This window comes from Neomonachus schauinslandi, chromosome 10 (genome assembly GCF_002201575.2).
Source record: "Neomonachus schauinslandi chromosome 10, ASM220157v2, whole genome shotgun sequence".
Classification (NCBI taxonomy): domain Eukaryota; kingdom Metazoa; phylum Chordata; class Mammalia; order Carnivora; family Phocidae; genus Neomonachus; species Neomonachus schauinslandi.
This window is the reverse complement of record NC_058412.1, coordinates 64,590,390-64,611,929: the sequence shown is the minus strand read 5'-3', so window position 1 is coordinate 64,611,929 and position 21,540 is coordinate 64,590,390. Positions and strand designations below refer to the sequence as shown.

The following is a 21,540-nucleotide window of genomic DNA, read 5'->3' as shown; positions in this document are numbered from 1 at the left end:
AGAAACAGTTATTAATTTGCTCTAGAAATAAGCTATTATAAGTTTATGTAAATATTTTATATGAGAATATTTTATAAATTTAGAAAAAATTTTATAAATTTAGAAAAAAAGTGGCTGTTTTACATTTTTGTAAATCTATAATGTTTGGCTTAATAGAAGAAAGCTATATTCTCATATCTTCTTTGACATCCAATCTGTTGTGATATGTTTTGGTTGAAGTATATGAAGAAAATACCGCCTCACAGTAACAAGAAGTTGGAAAAAGAAAAACTTCACAGACCTCTCTGAAAGGGTTTCAGGAGCTCTGAGAACACACTTGAGAACCACTACACTATGTATACAGAAGCTGCTCAAAAAATTTAATGAGTGATATGGACATAACAAAGGCAGTTATGTAGGAAATTGTGGGTATCGTATACTACCACAAGTAAAGCAAAATCTTCAAAATCATCCTTACTACACTGTTTGGGTATAAAGGATTAACATGATAAACACAGTATAAATTCCTATTTTACAACTCAAGGAGACATAATTTAATTATCTTTTCCTGAAGATTAGTATTCCTCAGTACTGGCTGCACATTTGAATTATTCGGGCAGCTTTAAGCGCGCACACACACACACACACCCCCCTAATAATAACTAGGTCTCACAAAATGGACTAAAAGATAGTCTTAAAATAGCTGTTTTTGTTCAGGATGATGAAAAAGTTCTGGAAATGGACAGTGGTGATGGCTGCATAACACTGTGAATGTACTTAATGCTACGAATTATATACTTAAAAATGGTTAAAATGATCAATTTTATGTCATATATATTTTGTAATTTTTAAAATATATGCAAAAATGAAGTTTAAAAAAGCTCCATCACAGAACACTTAAAAATGTAAAAGGTCACATTAAGAAATGATTCTCTTTCAAAAACCCATGAGATAAAGTCCTGTTTTCTATGCTTGACAGTATATTTAAAGTAAACAAAAGAAATCTTTCAAAAAGGAATGAATACCAGCTCAAACTATTAAGGGAAGTAAGTATCTGAAAAAAATAAAGGAACACCTTTGCTTACTCACCTGCAACATGCTGACTATCTCAACTTTGTTGAAGAAAATAAAAGACGTAAGAGTAGAAAGAAAATTCTCTTCAAAAACGGATGGCGTAGGCAAAATGATGTCCTGAATGTACTGTACCCTGTAAGTCTGATGTATTTTTTGCCTTAGTTCAGAGTCTGTTATTGGTATAACTTCCTTAAACTTTGCAGTTTTGGTCAAGAATTCTCTATGCCTTTTTGGCTGAGCCAAAGCAGGGTCATATTCAAGGCATCCCACAACATCCATGATACACTCATCAGAAAACATTACTTCAAACAGAGTTGCCTTATTTAGGAATAAGATTCCTCTAATAATTTCATACAAATGGTGTAAGCCTTCAGTGTTTTCTAGATTCTCACAAGCTTGGAACAGCTGCAGTAGTTTTTTAATATAGCCTTCATTTTCCAAGGCCAGAGCCAGCTTTTCCCTACGGATAGGTGAGGAGAGAACTGAGGTAACTAAGTCAGCAATCTCTTCAAGTTTACTGAGTTCACATGTGGGCAGGTCAATCAGATGACTGGTTTCAGGCATTTCTTCAAATCGTTCTTCTTCTGATTCATCAATGAGGTCCTGTGTGACTTCCACTGATGGATCCTTACCTTGAACCTAAAAACATCCAAGTACAGCTGGTTACCTTAAAATACAAAAGAATTCAAAATTTTGGAAATCAAATCACTGACGGCTGAATTTAAGTAAAAATACCTTGCAGAGAAACAATATTAGCCACACAGTCATTGTTAATTAGAAGTGAAGTCTAGAGGGGGAAAACATACCCAGTTTAGAGTCAATTACTTGAGTCTCAATTTCACCTCTAAATTTCCCAACTTATAACTTGAGGTTAACTCTGATCCCTGACAATGTGCACATTTAAGCTAATGTTACACTGATTTATGTGATGTTATGTAATAACCATGTGCAGCTGTTTAGTAACTTCACTATTCCAACTAATTTTGAATTTTTCAGGTTAACTCTTCTGTGGGTCCCCCAAATTACTATGTATGACTCTTAATGCACCATCACACTGGCCTGACAAAAACACTACTGTTTATTATTTTTACATATGTATAATATATATGTTATATATACATATATTATATATGAGTATATTTATATTATATATGTGTGTGTGTGTATATATATATATTTTAGAGAGGGCGAGGAAAGAGAGACAGAATATCTTAAGCAGGCTCCACGCCCAGCCTGGAGCCTCATGCAGGGCTGGATCTCACAAACCTGAGATCATGACCTGAGCTGAAATCAAGAGTCAGATGCTTAACCAACTAGCCACCCAGGCACCCCAAACACCACTAAGTTTAAACCAAACTAAAACCCAACTCTTTGTATATTCAAGAGTGAGAAGATTTCCTCAAATTACTTTTGAAATTCACTTTTGGACAAATAGCTGCTTTTGCTATGAGCCTAAAACTGCTCTAAAAAACAAAGAATATTCTTGGGGCGCCTGGGTGGCTCTGTCGGTTAAGTGTCTGCCTTCGGCTCAGGTCATGATCCCAGAGTTCCAGGATTGAGCCCTGCATCAGGCTCCCTCTGCCCCTCACACCCCGCTCTTGTGCTCTCTCTCTCAAATAAAATTTTTTAAAAAAATAAGAAAAAAACAAAGAATATTCTTTTAAAAACTGGCATTCATTTAACATCTGTGATAAAGCCTCCAACTTATAATATCTAGAAAACATAATGAATAAAAACTGTTTTATAATTCATGTTGACAGCTCAAGAAAAGCATGGCTACCGTATAACAAGTTTTCTATAAATGATTTCTATAATAACATAAAAACTTTATTCTTTATAAATTTTTTCTAATTCCTAACACAAGAGTGCAATTATCCTCTTTTCACCTCAAAATATCCAAATATCCTGAGATGAAAAAGCTCCAGAAATTTCCAAATCCACCAAAACAACATGAAAAAAGACTTAAGAGCTTAGAGAAAAGTAGACAGATATACTGGTGCATATAAGGTAATTTTTCTCCTAGAGTACTTTTACTTCTGAGTCCTCAACAGAGTAGTTGGGTTTAGGGAGACTGACACACAAATATAAGAGGGTGAGTAACAAGGTCATAAGAGCAATTCAGATAAAATACTATGGAAATTCAGACGAAGGGAAATTCCTTCCAGCTCTTGGGGGTACAGGGGGGTGGTGAGGAGAGACTATAAGGAAGAAATCATAAAAGCAGTGGCATTTGAGATCTTCAAAGTGGCATTTGGACTTTCAAAGATGGGTAAGATTCAGATGCGGATAAAGGCATGCAAAGTGCAAAGGGAATAGTAGAGGCAGAGAGATGGAAATGTGTGACACGCATACAGCTAACAGCAACATAATTGGAAATGTAGATTAAAGCCAGATTATGGAAAGTCAAGCTAGAACACTTGAGTTATTGTTTAGGGAAGTGAATGTACAGCATTATCCTTTAGAAAGTCAACCTGGCATCAGTTGTATGGGATAAATTTGAGAATATAGATAAATTAGGGTGTTATTCCAAAGTCTACATGAACAACTGAATTTGGATAGTGATGGTGGGACAGATAAGGGACAGGTACAAAAGAGAGGAGGAACCACAAATGACCCTATAGTTTTAAAGATTATGGCTCCTTTAATAAAAACTAAGAGTGTGGGAGAGGAATGGTTAGTAAAAGTTCAGTTCTATTAAGTTTGAGGTGTCTGAATACCTAGCTGGCAACTAAATCTGTGGACCTACTACTCAGGAAAAAGAGTAGGACAGAAGGTAGAAATTTGGTATTAGGGTAACACTTAAAAACTATAGGGTCATTTGTGGTTGTGTAAGTTCACAAAAATTTACACTATCAGTAGGGTTCTCAACAAAAATTTCTTTTCCACCCTTCTAGCTTACTTCCTTTACAGCGTTGCTTTAACTTTTTCCCCCTTTTAAGTGTCAAACACTATTACTTTCCCCTTTAAATCTCAGGAGAGAGAACCTTTCCTTTGAAAAAAGAGACCACTGGTATTCAACATATTCCAATATCCAACACCCTTCTCCATCTCACAACTTATTTTCACTCATTTCCATCATCTCTTTCAGAGAGAATGTCTCTACCCTCCCATTTTCTGAGGTTAATGCTTCCATACGTGCTTTTGACTTTATGCTTTCTAAAAGCTATATATACAGAAATTATCTTAGCTCTTTTTATAACTTATTCCTCTTCCACACATAAAAGAATCGGACTGAAGCCAAAAAATTTATAGGGACCTTAAATAGGGACCCCACATCTTTGGTGCATCAAGCACTAATGATGGCCAAGGTGGATATCAGCAGAATTATATCCTGGACTCTAGGGAAACAGTTCAGAGAGATGTAGGTAGAGCTGCATGACTGGTTGCACCTTAGTGTGGCCTTCTGGGGCTTTCCCACATGCCATGCCGGATCTTCTCCCTCCTTCCCCGTCACGGCTGCCCTTCACCCATTTGCGATACACAGGCATACATCTCCCCTGTTCTAAATCTTACAGTGGTGCCTTGCCCTGCCAAAGGGACAATTCAAAATATGGTATCAATATTGAGAAAGCGAAGGACTCTAATGACGAAGTAATAAATCTTTATCTAAGATAAAAAATTATTCACTATTATTCACCATTCTCCTTAAGAAATTTATTGTTCTCTGAGCTGTTACACTTTTCAGAGTTTTACTTTCTCAATATAAGGAGTTAAGAAGTGACTGAGTAATATGATTTTTGTTGAAATTAAAATTGTTTTTTCAAAGGTCAGCAAGGGCTTCTCAGAAATGGAAAGTAAGACAACGTATGGTTCTGTGGAATACCAGGCAGTTGTGAGGAGCGATAAACTAAATCTATATTCAGCAACATGCATAGATTTAAAAAGTACAGTACACGGGGCACCTGGGTGGCTCAGTAGGTTAAGCATCTGCCTTCGGCTCAGGTCATGATCTCAGGGTCCTGGGATCGAGCCCCATGTCAGGCTCCCTGCTCAGCAGGGGGTCTGCTTCTCCCTTTCCCTCCATCCTGCTCATGCTCTCTCGCTCTTTAAAATTAAAAAATCTTGGGCGCCTGGGTGGCTCAGTTGGTTAAGCGACTGCCTTTGGCTCGGGTCATGATCCTGGAGTCCCGGGATCGAGTCCCACATCGGGCTCCCTGCTCAGCAGGGGGTCTGCTTCTCCCTCTGACCCTCTTCCCTCTCGTGCTCTCTGTCTCTCATTCTCTCTCTCAAATAAATAAATAAAATCTTTAAAAAAAAAAAAATAAAAAAAAAATAAAATAAAATAAAATTAAAAAATCTTTAAAAAAAAAAGTATGGTACTCAGTTGTTTAGTAAAAAATTAAACTTCCTGGACCAGCAGAGTGGCCAAATCTAGCACCCGTTCCAAAGGTGGAAAGTGTGAGTAAAAATCATTGACGAATGGGAAGAAAAAGTAACCAAGGGCAAAGGAATGAATAAATGGGTAAAGCTACAAGAGAAATCCAATATTAACACTAGTGCCTCAAGAAAGGATTGGAGCAAGAGATGATATTCTCTTAGCTCAATTGTATCAGGTGCCTAAGGGTAAAAGCCATACGTTTGCCAAGATCACCTCTTCTTGGGACTTGACAAGGTTGAATGGAGGCCTGTAAATAAACCTGATGAACTGAAACAACTGTTAATAACTGTTAATGATTCTAGTAATGTGCCAGACTCCTACTTTTCAGGTCTCATCTACTACCATACTGCAACATGGTATAATACTAGCATTGCTGCTCCAACTACCTTAGGTACATAAGCGTCATAATATTAATATGCTTATATATTACATATCTATGCATAATTAATATATTAATATAATATAATATAATATTAATGCTGGGAAACGGAGTTAAAGCCTCCTCAACATCAATGCTCAAAGAAAATGCCTGGCAGGAGGAAGAAATGGATTTTGTTAACTGTCAGTTAACTTCTTTGCTAAACACCTCTGTACAAGTTTATCATAAGGTACAAACTGCAACAGATCAAGGAGAAAAATGAGTAATCAGTACAAAATATAAAAAGTAAATCATGGCTTTATCAGACAGATTGTTTCTTTAAATATATCCCTACCCCAGAATGGCTCCTTCAAATATCAGGCATATTCATATTGATACCTGTTCTGTCATATAAATGCTATACTAAATATAATCATTTTGCTGTGAGAGTCTTGGCAATGGGTCAATGGGTGGCCTTTGCAGTCAAGGATTAGTCTTGCCTCAAGAAAGATTTGGCCTTTGCCTAGCTCTTGAGAGGTAACCTCTAAGCACTTTTAATATCCTGTCTGATATGAGTGTTTTCTGTTTACCTGGGAGCCTTGGGCTATGCCAGACATTCTTTGTGTGGGTAACTAGGTGGTTTATAGTGGAGGTCTTAGGCCACATAGTATCAGCTCAACCTGTGGAGGTGCTGGAAACTAAAGTCAGCCACAGGGCAGTCAGCCTGCTTATAGAACTAACACCCAATGAAAATACTGGACACAAAGGTTGGGGTAAGCTTCTCTGGTCAGCAGTACTATGTGCAGGTTGCCACACAACATTGCTGGAATTAGTGCTGTCTGCATAAGTATCCTGAGAAAGAAAACTGGAAGCTCGTGCCTGGAACTCTCCTAGACTTTGACCTATGTGCCTTTTTCCACTGGTAATTTTAATCTGTATTATTTCATTGTAATAAACTGTAACAATGAATGTAACAGCTTTGTGGAGTTTTGTGAGTCTTTCTAGTGAATTAGTGAAGCTGACAGTGGTTGTGGGAACTCCTGAACTGCATGAGTGAAAACAGTAAACAAATTTCAGCAAAACTTTCCAGGACAAATGCACCAAGTCTTCAAGAATATATGTATATCCAGGAACTAATATTAAACAGTACATGTTGATGTGTGGGAAGGGAGTAGGCATAATGTAATATGCCGATCACTGGAAAATATTATCCACCATATAAATATATGTTCTAGGAGAAATGTAGTCCAACATCCTAGTTCTAAGTAAGACGTTTATCTTCTGTCTTATTCATTCATTCTTTAAATATGTACTGTATACACACACAACATGTGCCAGTTGCCATGCTGGTATATTAGAGGAGGGAGAATACAAAATAAAACATCACTTTTCAGGAACTTATAATAAAAAAGGTTAATCTTTATATACTATTAATATTCTGAACAGCTTTTAAACCCACATTATAGAAAAGTAATCTTTCCCTCTTTTATTTTTAAAGTTTTATATCTTTCAGTATGCTTTCATTATTTTCATGGACCAGTTTTTTCCCCTCATTTTGTAGGTGAACCCATGCATGATTCTGAATCAAGAACAGAGCAGCAAATATTTGTGAACTGCATGTGTCTGAATCTGCAATAGAGGTCATTTTTAAGTCTTACAACTCACTTTATAGAAAACTTTGCAAACATAAAATTCAATCTCAATCTCTGGAGAGCACACAAAGGAAAAAAAAGGGTAGGACCTTCCCATCATCACCACCCATAGGTTTAAAGACAGGCAAAACACAAAGGCAAAATAATAACAAAACAGTTTGGATTACATTCTCAGGTATATTTTACAAATTAAAGCAAAATCATATTTACCAGTGTTTTCACCTGTTCATCAATAGAAATTCTTCTATTTAATAGTGTATACTAATAATGCTCCATTAATACCTGATACATACATAGTAAGATATGAGGTGGAAAGAAACAAACCATCTACTTCCAGTTCAGATTTGTGACCTAGAGCCAGCTGTTAAATAAGCTTTATATAGAATGAGAAGGTTCATACTTTCTTGCACTGTGTGGCACTGTTACTGGCAGGACTACAGAAAAAAATTACTGTGGTCAGATGCATTAAAACTAACTCAAGAACCTTCAGTGATCAGAATCACTATAAAGAAAAGCTGATAGAAGTGAAAATGACAATAGTAAAAAAATTAGAACAGAATATTACACTAGGCAACTGCTGAAACAGTGATTCCATTTACAGAAAATAATAGTTAAAATGTTACGATTAATTTAAAATTCCAGTTACCAGCTGTCACAGACTATATTTGCCTAAGGAGACATAACTACTAAATGTAATATGGTATACTGAATGGAATTCTGGAACAGAAAAAGGACACTATGTTTTAAACTGAGGAACTCTGTGGCTCAACCGGTGGCTCAACTGGTTAAAGCAACGGACTCTTAATTTCAGTTCAGGTCATGATCTCAGGGTCATGACCTCAGGGTTTTAAGATCAAGCCCCGAGTTAGGCTCTGGGCTGGGCATGGAGCCTGCTTAAGATTCTCTCTCTCCCTCTGCCCCTGCTACACTCAAATGCACGCTCGCTCTCTCTCTAAAAAAATAAATAAGTAAAATAAAATAAACTGAGGAAATCTGAATAAAATATAGCCTTTAGCTAATAATAATGTATGAATAATAATAATGAATAGTAATAATAACGTATGAATATTAGCTCATCAATTATGACCAGTGTATCCTACTAATTTAAGAAACCATTAAGAGGAGAAACTGGAGGACAAGGTGTTATGGAGCGAAGTGCACAGGAACTCTCTCTGTATTTTCTGCTCATATTTTCTATAAATCTGAACTTCTAAAATAAAAACTTTTCAAGATTTATTTGAGAGAGAGAGAGACAGCACGCGTGTGTGCACGAGTGTGCGAAAGAACATGGGGTGGGGGCAGAGGGAGAGGGAGAAGCAGGCTCCTCGCTGAGCAGGGAGCCCGAAGTGGGGCTCGATCCCAAGACCCCGGGATCATGACCTGAGCCGAAAGCAGATGCTTAACTAAATGTATCACCCAGGCGCCCCTAAAATAAAAACTTTATTAAAAAAGTACCAGGGAAGCCTGGGTGGCACAGTGGGTTGAGCATCTGACTCTTGGTTTTAGCTTAGGTCGTGATCTCGGGGTCGTGGGATTAAGTCCAACGTTGGGCTCCATGTGGAGTCTGCTTGAGAGTCTCTCTCCCTCTACTCCTCCAGCCTGTGTGTGTGCTTTCTCTAAAAATAAATCAATATTAAAAAAAAAAAAAGTTCCAGTTACGTGAGAGTTACCACCTATCTTATATTCTGCTATATTATAAGTTCTTTCAGAATTGAAGTCATGAATGAGCACTTTTGATCATTAGTGTCTGGCACACAGAATTCATAAATATCAGGCAAACAGATGACGAAATATTTTTTTTTTTAAAGATTTTATTTATTTATTTGAGACAGAGAGAATGAGAGAGAGAGAGAGCACATGAGAGGGGGGAGGGTTAGAGGGAGAAGCAGGCTCCCTGCCGAGCAGGGAGCCCGATGCAGGACTCGATCCCGGGACTCCAGGATCATGACCCGAGCCGAAGACAGTTGCTCAACCAACTGAGCCACCCAGGCGCCCTCAAACAGGTGACCAAATATTAAAGAAAAACCTCAAAGACTTAGAACGTAATTATTTACTGACCTTTTATTAATTATGAGTATATGCTATCAAAATCTAAAGTGATAAACACATTCTCTCTCCACATTCTAATACATATCTTTCAGATAAAAAGAAAAAATATCAAGAATGCAAACTTAAATATTATTTAAAAAACCTTACCTGACAAATTTTTTCCCAAATCTCATCGCAGCCAGCTTTTTCCTGAAAACTTAGAGCCAGATCATAGTTCTCAGCTTCCGACCAAACAATTAATGTATCCTGTTTAAAAATAAAGATTTTTACATCATCACACTAGAAAAGCTAGAAAAGAAATAACTACAAAGTGTAAGTAGAAATCAAGACGAGAGGAAACAGCATAGTGGTGACAAACGCCCTCTGATGTGTGCAATTAATGTATACTCAACTGACATCATGTAACTGTATTTTGTTATCCTTTGAAGCTTAGTAATATACTGGCAATGGAATTGTTTGGGTACTAAAATGACATTGAGAATTTTCTAAAACAAAAAAAAATATTAGAACAGGGCAGCAGGCTCTGGCTCGTGTTACTACGATAATGTCGACTGGAAAGTCCAGCCATTCTTGGCCAAGCAGTAATGTAGACATTTTAATCCTCTACTGCCTCTCTCCTCTGAATCTGGAAAAGCCTTCAGTATATGAAGGAATTCAAAACAATGATGAAATGAAGATACTCTAGCTCTAAGTATTATCAACAGCACCTATTTCAGCACCTATTTTAGTTTGTAGAAAAATTAAGAACCCCAGGGTTTAGGTGTTTTTCTACTAATGTCCTTAATTGTATCCCTACCAAAAAGTCAGTTAAGCTTTTAGGAAAAAGTTGTCAACCCCTTTATTAAAAACTAGAGTTTGGGTTTAAATTAAAACACAGACACATCTAAACACAAAAATCATTATGCAACACTCAAATGAAATGGCCAATTTTTTAAGGATATATAACAATGAAAGTTTAACACGGTTAAAACTTTTTCAGAAAATATACATTTAAAAAAAAATATACATGAGTTTATATCCTAATTACCAAGTATATAATCTACAAAAATACCTTATATATTAGTTAATAATTGTTCATCTAATACTTCTAAATATTATGACTTGATATTAAAAAATATAATACTAAAAGTGAGCCTCACATTAACAAAGTCTTCAAAATGAAAACACTTCAATACTTTGAGAGCTCTAATCTGTAAGTGAAAAATATCCTTCAATTAACCCAGGCCTCAGATTAATACTTATTTGCTGTTTAATCAGGTAAGAACAACACCTGGAAAGCTGTGTTCTCCCTTTCCTCTGGCTGTGCTCCTTGAAAGGAAAATTTGCCACCATGTATTCTAAATTTTATCAGGTCACTCCTTTCATTTAAAAACTTTCTGTGGGGCACCTGGGTGGCTCAGTCGGTTGGGCGTCTGCCTTTGGCTCATCTCATGATCTCAGGGTCCTGGGATCGAGCCCATCAGGCTACCTGCTCAGCGGGAAGCCTGCTTCTCCCTCTGCCTCTCCCCCCTGCTTGCTCGCTCTCTCTCTGGAATACATAAAAATCTTCAAAAAAAATTCTACACTTTCTAGCTGTGTCACGAAGGAAAATATATTTCACCTTTAAATAAATAAATAAATAAATAAATAAAAATAAACTTTCCATGGCTCCCACCATATACAGAAGAGGTTTTGAAATCTTTAAAAAAATCCAGAACTTTTTATAAACAAAATTTTACTCAGAATCTTCATGTTAAAAAAAAAAAAAAAGATAAAGACAGAGCTCCTCTGGTTAAAGGTCTAGGAAACACACTCAGGCTCATGTCCTTTATTCAACCCGAGTCAACTTCTTAGAGCTCTCCTTGAAACAGCTTCATAAACAGTGATCTCCAATACTCTATTTGTATGTCTCAAATTACTTATACATTATATTCAGGAATATAGTATTAGTACATCAATACTCTATAAAACACACACTAAAATAGAGATAAAAAGCCTTATATAAAAATAAAATAAGCAACATCTTAAAATATTTAAACTGTTATGGCTCCATACCATTATTGGCTAGCATTTTAAGACCCAATATATATTTAGGGCACAGTACATCCACAAATGAAAGTAGATACAAATCCATATTTAATGTCATCCTTTTAATAATTCTGAATTTTGGGGGAGGAGCAACTTCTTGTGAGATCTATTTTTTTTTTTAAAGATTGTATTTATTTATTTGAGAGAGAGCGCACAAACAGGTGAGAGAGGTGGGGGAGAGGGAGAAGCAGGCTCCCCACCAACCAGGGAGCCCAACGTGGGGCTCGATCCCAGGACCCTGAAATCATGACCCAAGCCGAAGGCAGATGCCCAACCGACTGAGCCACCCAGGCGCCCTTGTGAGATCTGTTTTATCCTTATTTCTGCATTATTACTTGGCTGACAGATTAACTGGGAGTATAAATGTCAGTTTTACCATTATCATGTTCATTTGCATTTACATTATTTTTTTTCAGGCCTTTTTATGGCATGCATTCATTTTGTTAGGGTTACAGGTCAGTTTAAATTAGAAAATATCTATAAATATTTATCTGCACATGCAGGCTACCGTAATTCACAGTAGTTAGGGAACACTTTTCATGGAAGTGTTACTCTTAGAATACCATGTCTGTGTGTTGTTGTTGTTTTTACTTCTGACCACTTGCTTATTAAGTATTAGCAAAAGTCAATTTTTTCTTTTGATTAAATAGCTAAGCAGGTTTCTTCTCAAATCTCAGTGCTTTATACTGTGTATTCCAATTTAGAGATCACTAGTACAACAGGATGAAATCCAGAATACTTTATCCAGGCACCCAAGGCCCTTTCCAATTTGGTTCCAATTTATCTTCTGAGCAAAAGTCCAGGCAAGCAATGAAGTCTGACTTAAGGTAACTGAGTCCCCTTCTTCATCATTTTCTTGTTTGTTTCTTCTTGTTGTATCTTCTTAATGTAAAGTCTTCTCCCTAAGCCAGGCAAAGCCCCAGAAACTAAATGGAATTTATATTTAGAATCCTTTTTCAATGTAAAGAGGATTGACCTTGGGTGATGGTTAAATACACAAATTCCCATGCTTCTCCCCTGGAGTGAAGCCCCCAAATCCTTATTTTTAACAAGGGTCTCAGATAATTCTTTTGAAAACATCATCTAAGTCTATCTCTGGTTGGTTAACAAGATAGGAAACTGCCATCAGAGCAGGCACCTTCGAAATCTACTCAAAATGGGTTACAAATCCCATCCTTTTTTCCTCCCCTCCCTGGAAACCTACTATCTCAGTCAAAAAATAACTGTAAGAAGTACTTCTTGTAACTGCTTATTCCAAAGATCACAGTAAAAGCTCCTAGGTAAGAGAGCACAAAGCTTGCACAAGAATATTTAAAACAAAATAAAAAGTGTCAAATGGCAGGGTTTCCTACATATCCCAAAGTCAAGCTCAGTTTTAGTAGTAATGTCCATTTTCAACTGCTGTGCTCTTTGTATTGTATTTTTTGCTCATTTGTGCGTGGCACACACATCTTTGGGACATTATTAATGCCTGTTTAAACTAAGAGAAGCTTAAGAGTTTTCCTCTACCAACTAAACATTTAATCACCACTATGTCCCCATGGAAATCAGATTTAAAATGAGCCTTCAGGGAGAATAGAAAAAGTCAGTTATATTTGCTCTGGTCCTTTAAAAAAATAAGAAAGGTGATTAAGTCTACTGCCAGGATGGAAGTTAAGACATGAGCTGGAGAGGCTTGACAATTTAGCTTTTACTGAATCAGATTTTCACAATGTAGTTTTATTATGAGAAATGGTCATTTCTGATCTTAAATATTAAAAATACATTCCTGAGGTGAATACTGTTTAAATCAAAGGTTCTTATTCAAGGTCTAAATCACACCTTAGAATTGTATCTAAAACTTGGTGCTTTTAACATCTTTTCTATGGAAAGGGTCTCTTCAGTTTTTACATCATACTCACAAAGGCACCTGTGACACATTTAAAATAGTCTAACAAACCAATGGATTATCAGTTTCAGTTTTCCTCTCCAGTACATTAACATGAATAAAATCCACTCATGAAATATCTGAGATCCTACTGCTTGTCAAATTAATCCTACCTTTGCCCCAATCGCTCTGATGAAATTCAATACAGAGCTGAAGTTTTTCAAAAGGAGTACTTATTTTTTTAAAAGGGAAAATAGAAATATCAGATTTGTAGACTTCAATTTACATATTCAAAATCAATACAGAAGTCTGAAAGTGAGTGAGATTAACAGACATATTATGCAACATCTAGCTCTCCTAGTGGGTGGCTGACCTAAACTTTTTTTGAGATGGATTTTTAAAATATAGTATGGTATAACATATAGTCCAAGACAGACCTGATGATATTGCTAAAAACAATACTAATATCTTCCTAAAATCCACATATATTTGGATATAATGGGAATAACCTCAGACTAGAATTAGCACCACTCAGTTTCACTGTCCACTATTTCTGTGACTCAGCAAAGTATTTAACCTCTTTGATTTTTCTTTCCTCATTGGAAAAGAGGATTATGATGAAATTATGACTGTATTTCTCTTATTGATCTTATGTGTCACATACCTTGCTAAAGCATTTTTCATACACTAATTCACAACTATTTCATGATGTAGGTAGTATCATCATTTAAAAGGTAAGACTCAGGGGTGCCTGGGTGTCTCAGTTGGTTAAGTGGCTGCCTTCAGCTCAGGTCATGATCCCAGAGTCCTGGGATCGAGCCCTGCATCGGGCTCCCTGCTCGGCGGGGAGTCTGCTTCTCCCTCACTCTCTCTGCCTGCCTCTCTGCCTACTTGTGCCATCTCTCTATCAAATAAATAAGTAAAATCTTTAAAAAAATAAATAAAAGGTACAGTTCAGAGAAAATTAGCTCAGAAAATCTGAAATAATGAAATAAAAAAACTTAAAAGAGTATTCAGCTCTAAACCCACGTCCATGCTACTATGCCCCATAAAAAATGTAAACAATTCTAAAAGAACACAAAGTTCTCAACAACTTGCTTCCCAACCTCCTGCCCAGAGGCATTACATTTATCTAGGTATCTGTCTGGACCCCTATTTAAAAACCCTCTCCATCTGATTTCCAAGTATTCCTCCTTAGTCCCATTCCAAAAGATACCTTAGTCCCATTCTAGAACAACCACCCAGAACATACCTCTATCCATTACTGCCCAATCTTTCCAATATAATAATTCATGTCCTCCACTCCTGCTCCTGATCTATAGCTAGAGTAGACCCTACTCATTACAAACTCATGCTGTTATTTTAACTCAGCATTCAAAACTTTCACCTCTATCTTTATCTTGGCAAATGTTCTTCTAGCTAAAACCTAGAATAGTCTCAATCTTACCTTTGAAGGGTATGAACAGCCATTCATTGACTGACCCTCCTTTCCTTATCAAAATTCTGTTCTCCCTTGGTTTCAAGACAACATGTTTTCCTGATTCTCTACTCTTTCCAATTGCTTATTCTTCCTCTTGACTACATCTTCTTCCTGATTACCAAATACCTAACCCAGCAGCATGTCCTGTCAATTCTATCTTCTATATATATCTCAAATCCATCCACCTCTTTCTATCTCCACTGACATCACCCTAACCCGATTCAACATTATATCTTCTTGGATTATATTGTGATCTTTCAGCTACTCTTCCAGTTATTGCCTCTCTTCAATTCCAAACACTGATGTTACTAGTTTGGATTGTGTCATTCCTCTGCTGAAAATTTTCAAAAGCTTTCAACTGCACTTTAAAAATCTAAACCACAGGTGTGGAAGGGGTGAAAAAAATAAAAATCCAAACCAAAGATAACAGAACAGTATATAGTATGCTACCATTTATGACAATAAAAGGGAAAATGTATGTGACTGCATACCTATTTGTTTACACATGCATAAAACCTCTAGGAAGGTATGTAAGAAACTGGTAATAGTGGTGGCCTCTAGCAAGGGAAACTATGGAGTCCAGGGTGGGAGAGACTTCACCAAATACTTTCTGAATTTTTAAAGATGTGAATGTATTATCTATCCAAAATAAACAAAGAGGGTTTTTTGCTTTTTGAAATGAACAAGCCACTAGCCAAATGACCTGCTTTCTTGTCACTTTTCAGTTTCTAGAGAGAAACTGAAGAGAACCATCATTTTCCTGGCCCCAAGACTCAAAACACTACTAGTGACCTTTGATTCCTTCTCTTTCATATTTAATCATTCACCAAATCTTCCAGCACTTTCTTGCTAATATACTGGAGCTCTATTTCTTTACAATTCCATTTACTACACTGGAACAGACTTCTATTTTCCTGCATCTGAATTATAGTAAAAGGTCTTGCTACCTAAAGCTCTTATTTCCCTCTCCACCTCCAATTCATTATTCATGACATTGCCATACTTGCTTCCTAAACACAGTATCACTTTCATCATGTTAGGCCCCTCCTCAAGAATCTAGAATAGCTCCCTTTTGTTTAGTAAACCAAGCTCACAAATAAGAAACCTCTGCTGCCAAGTGCCTTAATAACTTTTGTGTCGGGTATACTATTTCCTTCCCTATCACAATTCCTTCAACAGGCACCACCAGGGAGAGTGAAACTGATATAGATTTATATAAAGCTATTTTATTCCACAGATTTGGGATAGTAGAAAATTAATCTCTTCCTTCTTTAATTTTCTACTATCCCAAGTCTGTGGAATAAAATAGCTTTATATAAATTTTGTGTTGGCACATACCTGCTGTAAAATCTCAGTCAAGAAACTTGACCTTTCTGTGCCTTAACTGCCTCATCTGTGAAATGCTTTCATGGGCTTTCAATAAGGACTGGGTTAAAACCCTTTATCAGATATTTTATTACTGTTATGTAATTGTTTCACCTGTTAGGTCTTGTCTCCCAATAAAACAAAGGATGGGGACTTCCTTATACTTCTCTCCTAACCCAATTAACACAAATTGTATTAAAATTGTATTGAATATAAAGAGTATACATCCCTATGACTCTGCTTTTGATTTAGTCCAGATCAGTAGGATGGATTCTAAATAACTTAAAATTTTGACATGTATCAGACACTATTTCATGTTCCACTGTATCATCATTCTCTTCTCTTCCCAATGTGTTTAAATGCTTAACAAGTTTATTGGCTCCTTTAAGTTTATCTTCTTCCCATTAACAACTTCAGTACTGCCCACAGTACTGAAGCAAGAAAGTGTTGTGAATCAATGATGACCTATCAATATAGGGTCATTTGACATTCAACTAACTCATTCTAACTTATTTTGAGTCCATAATTCAGAGCTTGGCTCATTTTAGAACTGTAATGTTAAAAAAGAATGCTAAATAGTCCGCTTTGAGTTTATTCAGTGTATTTTGTAGCAAAATATCCTATAAACTATGAGCATCTCATTCACTCAAGTCTTTTTAAAATTAAAAACCCACTAATGATCAATATATTTCATGTAAATTTTGGAAATGGCTATTTTCTGGACTAATATATTGAATAACTTAAACAATGACATTTAAAAAAGTAATTCTAATGAACACAGAAAACTACCAATGTGTTTGGAAATCCCAATTTTTATAATCTGATAAAAAATGCAAATTGAACAAGATTATGGTGAAAAAAATGAAAAAACCATATCCGTAACAAAGAAACTAAGTTTAACAGATTCCCTAAATTGCTCTTTGATTCTATTAGAAAAGTGCAATTTAAACAAATATAAAGAAAATAAAACAAGTGACCCCATTTACACATTTTTCAATCTTACATACAAAGCTTTTTCACATTATTCTCAGTGCCAAAGAGTTCTCTTCTAGTTTAATGTTATTTGGTAAAGGTAATTCAATTAGAAAAAATACTTAAAAATCCTAACAGTATATTATGAAACATGATTAATTACAGAGAACATTTTTCCCAATAGCATAAAACTTTAAAAATAAGTACTTTTTTCCTCCAATACTTTAGTTTTCTATCAGAGTGATATTACACATAAAGACATGTTCCAAAGTTTCTGATGAAACATCGTGTATTTTTGGACTAATGTTGGAGGGCTACTTTATATACAAACCTCCACCATATGTGATCTTTCCAATAGTAACAACAGTTAAAGAATCTTATACATAATCTGAGAAGAATCCATTGTAATTAATTTGTAGGGAGTCACATTTAAGAACACAGTTTCTGAGCATTTTATATTTAGGCAGATGGGGGAAAAAAAAAAAGATTACAAAACAGTATTTCTTTCCCCACAAAAAAGGAGGCCAATGACAACAACAAAAAAAACAAAAGTAGCTACATGGTAAAATTCCATGCAAAGACAGAGAATAACCATCTGCTTAGCTGACTTAGAAATTAAATTTACTTAAATGTCTCAGGTATAGGAAACATTTTTCAAGTGTTCAATACAGGACAAATGTTTAAATTGATTCTCCATCAAAGATAAACAGTATTTTCTAAGCAGAAGGAAAAAAAAAACTATTAATTGAATACTGAAAATTTAAATACTTCAAAGAAATGATTAAGAATGTATTGCATACACAAAACAGTTGTTTAACAGTAAGACTTTTACTAATAACGAGCTGTGCAACAGACATAATTTCATTCCCCCAACTGTGAAGTATTTATTTCTGGGTATCCAAATTTTCATTGACCTTGAAGAAAGATATTGATGATGTAAATATAATCCTAATATAATTTATCTTTTCCTTCAAAAATCTCTGCCATATTCACTTTACACACCACACACACACACACGCACACGAAATAATCCCAATGTCTAACAATAGGTGTATATCATACAGAAGAATACTATACAGTTTTAAAAAAAAACAACTAAATCTACATTGTTAACATCAACAAATCTTCCAATTAACTGTTGGGTGAAAAATGAAAGTTCAGAGTACACGTAAGAGCATGAGATCAACCATGTAAAGTTTAAAAACACACAAAAGACTACATATTATTTATGGATACATACATATGCAAAAAGGTATATAGCCATGTACAGAAGTAATACATCAACTTCAGAATAGTGGTTACCTATAGGGAGGATGGAGAATGGATAGAATGAGATGTGCACAAAGGGGGCTTTAACTCTATCCACAATGCTCAACATTACAAAGATTAGAAACAAATATGGTATAATGTTAACATTGTTAAATTTGGTGGTGTTACACAGACACACATATTTTCTGTACTTTTCAATTCTGAAATCTTTCATAATAAAAATGAAAACATTCACAGAAGAAAAGGTTGAATCACTGCTGCCATTTCCAGGTTAAGTAACTGCGCACACTGAAACACAACACAGGTTTTCTTTTCCCAAATAAGACAATAAATATTAACAGAAAACATTACATGATTGGCAAGGTACACTTTTTATAAAGTATCCACTGATTATATTAAAAATATATAACAATTAAAGAACAGGATTTAAATGCTTCTACTTCAAAAACTCTACCTTTGCTTTCAACAAAGGATCGAATTTCACACCACAAACAGGCTTTCCTTGCTTTAAAGAGTACCCCTTTGAATTTTCTTTTATGTCATTTCCTTTAAATGTGATTGAGAATAAAAGGCTTAGTATACAGAGTATAAGATATCTGGCTATCCGTAGTTAAGTAAGACTAATGAATACACTGTATTCTAACATAAACTAACAGTGGCTCAATTCAAAGATAATAAATTACTGCCAGTACAAAAACTTTCACTTTTTAGTTTGAAACTTTTGACCTACAGGAAAAAACAAAGAATGTGTAACTCTGTTTACCAAACATGTTTTTTCTTGTGAGGAAAGCTTTCCCATGTTTGTCAGATTAATACTTCCTTGATGACAGATGAAGTCTTTCAAATTAAAGATAAACAACTACTTGCCTGTTGTTTCTGATATGCAGTGTTTGGATTTATCTTTGATTCCAAGAGTAGTGATCCTGAAAGATAAAAAATAATATTTATAAGTTTCAATTCGTAAAATTCTGAATAAAATATCTGAATCTTACTTTAAAAAAACAAACTTGTTCTCCTTCCCTAGCTAGACATGTGAAGTAATCAAATGTATTCTGATTCACGTTTTTCTCTTCAGATCTAGGCTTCATACAGAACACACCATCTTATCCCCCATATATCCTTAAAGGAAAAAAATCCACCTAAGATCAACATTCAGACCCAAAATATAAGGAGACTAGATGTCTATTAAAGTTTTACTGAAATGAAAATTTTAAGGTCTAAATGACTACTTGAAGCCAAGCTCTTTTTAACAAAGTTATTTTATTGCATTTCCAGTTTAACAAAACAAATTACAAAGGACCACAACAGGAATCTAAGTACTTAGTACACAAATTACAGAACTGCCTTTATCCTTTTCTCCTTAACATACTGAATGACACTTCATATAGAAATAAATGCCCATAACTATTTAAAATAAAAGGGAAAGTGCAAGAGTACAAAATACAAGAATAAATCTAAGATTGTTATTTTTCTATTATCTGCACATAATTGCTCAAATCGAGGTGTTCAAATTACAGTGAGAAAGGTTTTAATTATGCTCTACATTTTATAATTTAAAAATTCTTCACACATGACTCGTACATTTACCAACGGATACAAGTTTACAATCTGTTCTGGTGTCCTAACTTGTTTAGGTTGTAAAGTACCCACTTTTTCATGGCAACCTCTACAAAGGCAGCCTGGGGGGATCCCAGACTATAGATATGCTTGTGCGTGCATGTATCGTGGCAACAGTCTGCAATAATCGCAGGAAAAGGTACCTTTTGGTTTTCCCCAGCACCTGTCGCCTGGGGCAAACCGGGCTCGTTAGTAAAATGGGTTTAAAAAAAACAAACAACCCACTCAGTGAAGTTTCACTAAGCTTTTGAAACAGACATATAATGGATAAGAAAACAAAAAATGAAGGGAGGGGGAGAGTCAGCTCCCTAGGACGAGAATAAAACTACTCTTGTCTCTCATTACTTCCTCCGTTCGCACTTCTCTCTCCATTTCAAAGGCGAGACTGGAGAGGAAGGGGTCAAATCCTTAATAGGCATAGGAGGCGGGGGAACAGAATCAACGTTTGACTGAGAGTAAATCCGGACAAAGTAGTTTGTTTTTACCGTACTGAAGTGCAGGCACAAAACCAAAGCGCTGTCCCAAGATGTGGTAGTAACAGTACCCGGCCCAGAGCCTAAACACCAGGGCTATGCCCAAACCGGAGGCACGGATTGTCCCCTATCCTATGTTCCAATAACCTTACCGTCGGACTCAGCCCGAACCAGCAGCGACATCCCCTTGAGCTCCTCCACATAAGTGGAGGAGACATGCCCGGTGCCTCGGTCGTCCCATTGACGGTCTTCGTTGAGGGTATAGACCTTCACTCGCCGCCGCGTATCCGACATGGTGGCTGCTGTCCCCACCGCCCCGGCCGCCGCCTCCTCGCTCACCTCGTCCGCACCCCTCACTCTTGAGAGACGGTTGCGGCGGTGGCGGCAGCGGCGGCGGCGGCTCCGGAGAGGCCCAAGTTCACCATGGCTCCCAAGGTTCAGTCGCGGGAAGGGGCAACAAGAGTCACCGAGACCCCTCCGCCCAGAGTCCCGGTAACCTCTCACTTCACCCCCGCACACACCCACCCTCCCCTCCCTTTGCCCCCCAGAGCTCGCTCTCCCGCCGCCGCCGCCGCCGTAACTACTACAGATCCGCCATCTTGTAACCCGATTCTCTCTGCCTTTCTCTTCCTCCTCCAGCAGGCTCGCACGGGCTGTCCTAGCAGGGGCTACGGCGGCCGACGAGCCCAATGCGCGACGCCTCTGCGTTCCGCACGCGCTTCCCCAGCCGGCAGTGTTCGGTGTTCTCGCGAGGCGGGTACTGGACCTATGTGGGAGGGTCTAAGAGCGACTTCCTCTACTCTCGGTCCCGCCTGCTGGCGCGGGATCTCCGCGCGGTGGTCGGTTCTCGCGAGTTCCCTGTCCCGTCTGGTGCCGCGAGATTCCTTTCTGAGCCGGCAGCGAGAGCGGTCTTGGATTTTCCTTTGAGAGGTTGCTGGCT

The 21,540-nt window shown here is 36.8% G+C and overlaps 1 protein-coding gene across 4 annotated transcripts in view; it reads right to left on the bottom strand.

Moving 5' to 3' along the window:
- Nucleotides 1-21,115, bottom strand: part of PPP4R3B (protein phosphatase 4 regulatory subunit 3B) — a 65,531-nt gene extending 44,416 nt beyond the window's left edge. For all 4 annotated transcript variants that reach the window (XM_021701294.2, XM_021701295.2, XM_044918996.1 and 1 more), the window contains exons 1-4: nt 20,753-21,115; nt 19,378-19,433; nt 9,638-9,736; nt 1,069-1,692 (exon numbers count right to left, since the gene is read on the bottom strand). In XM_021701294.2, the coding sequence (XP_021556969.1) occupies nt 1,069-1,692; nt 9,638-9,736; nt 19,378-19,433; nt 20,753-20,894 (921 nt within the window). In that variant the 5' untranslated portion in view covers nt 20,895-21,115. The remainder of the gene's footprint in view (nt 1-1,068; nt 1,693-9,637; nt 9,737-19,377; nt 19,434-20,752) is intronic.
- Nucleotides 21,116-21,540: the final 425 nt, after the last annotated feature.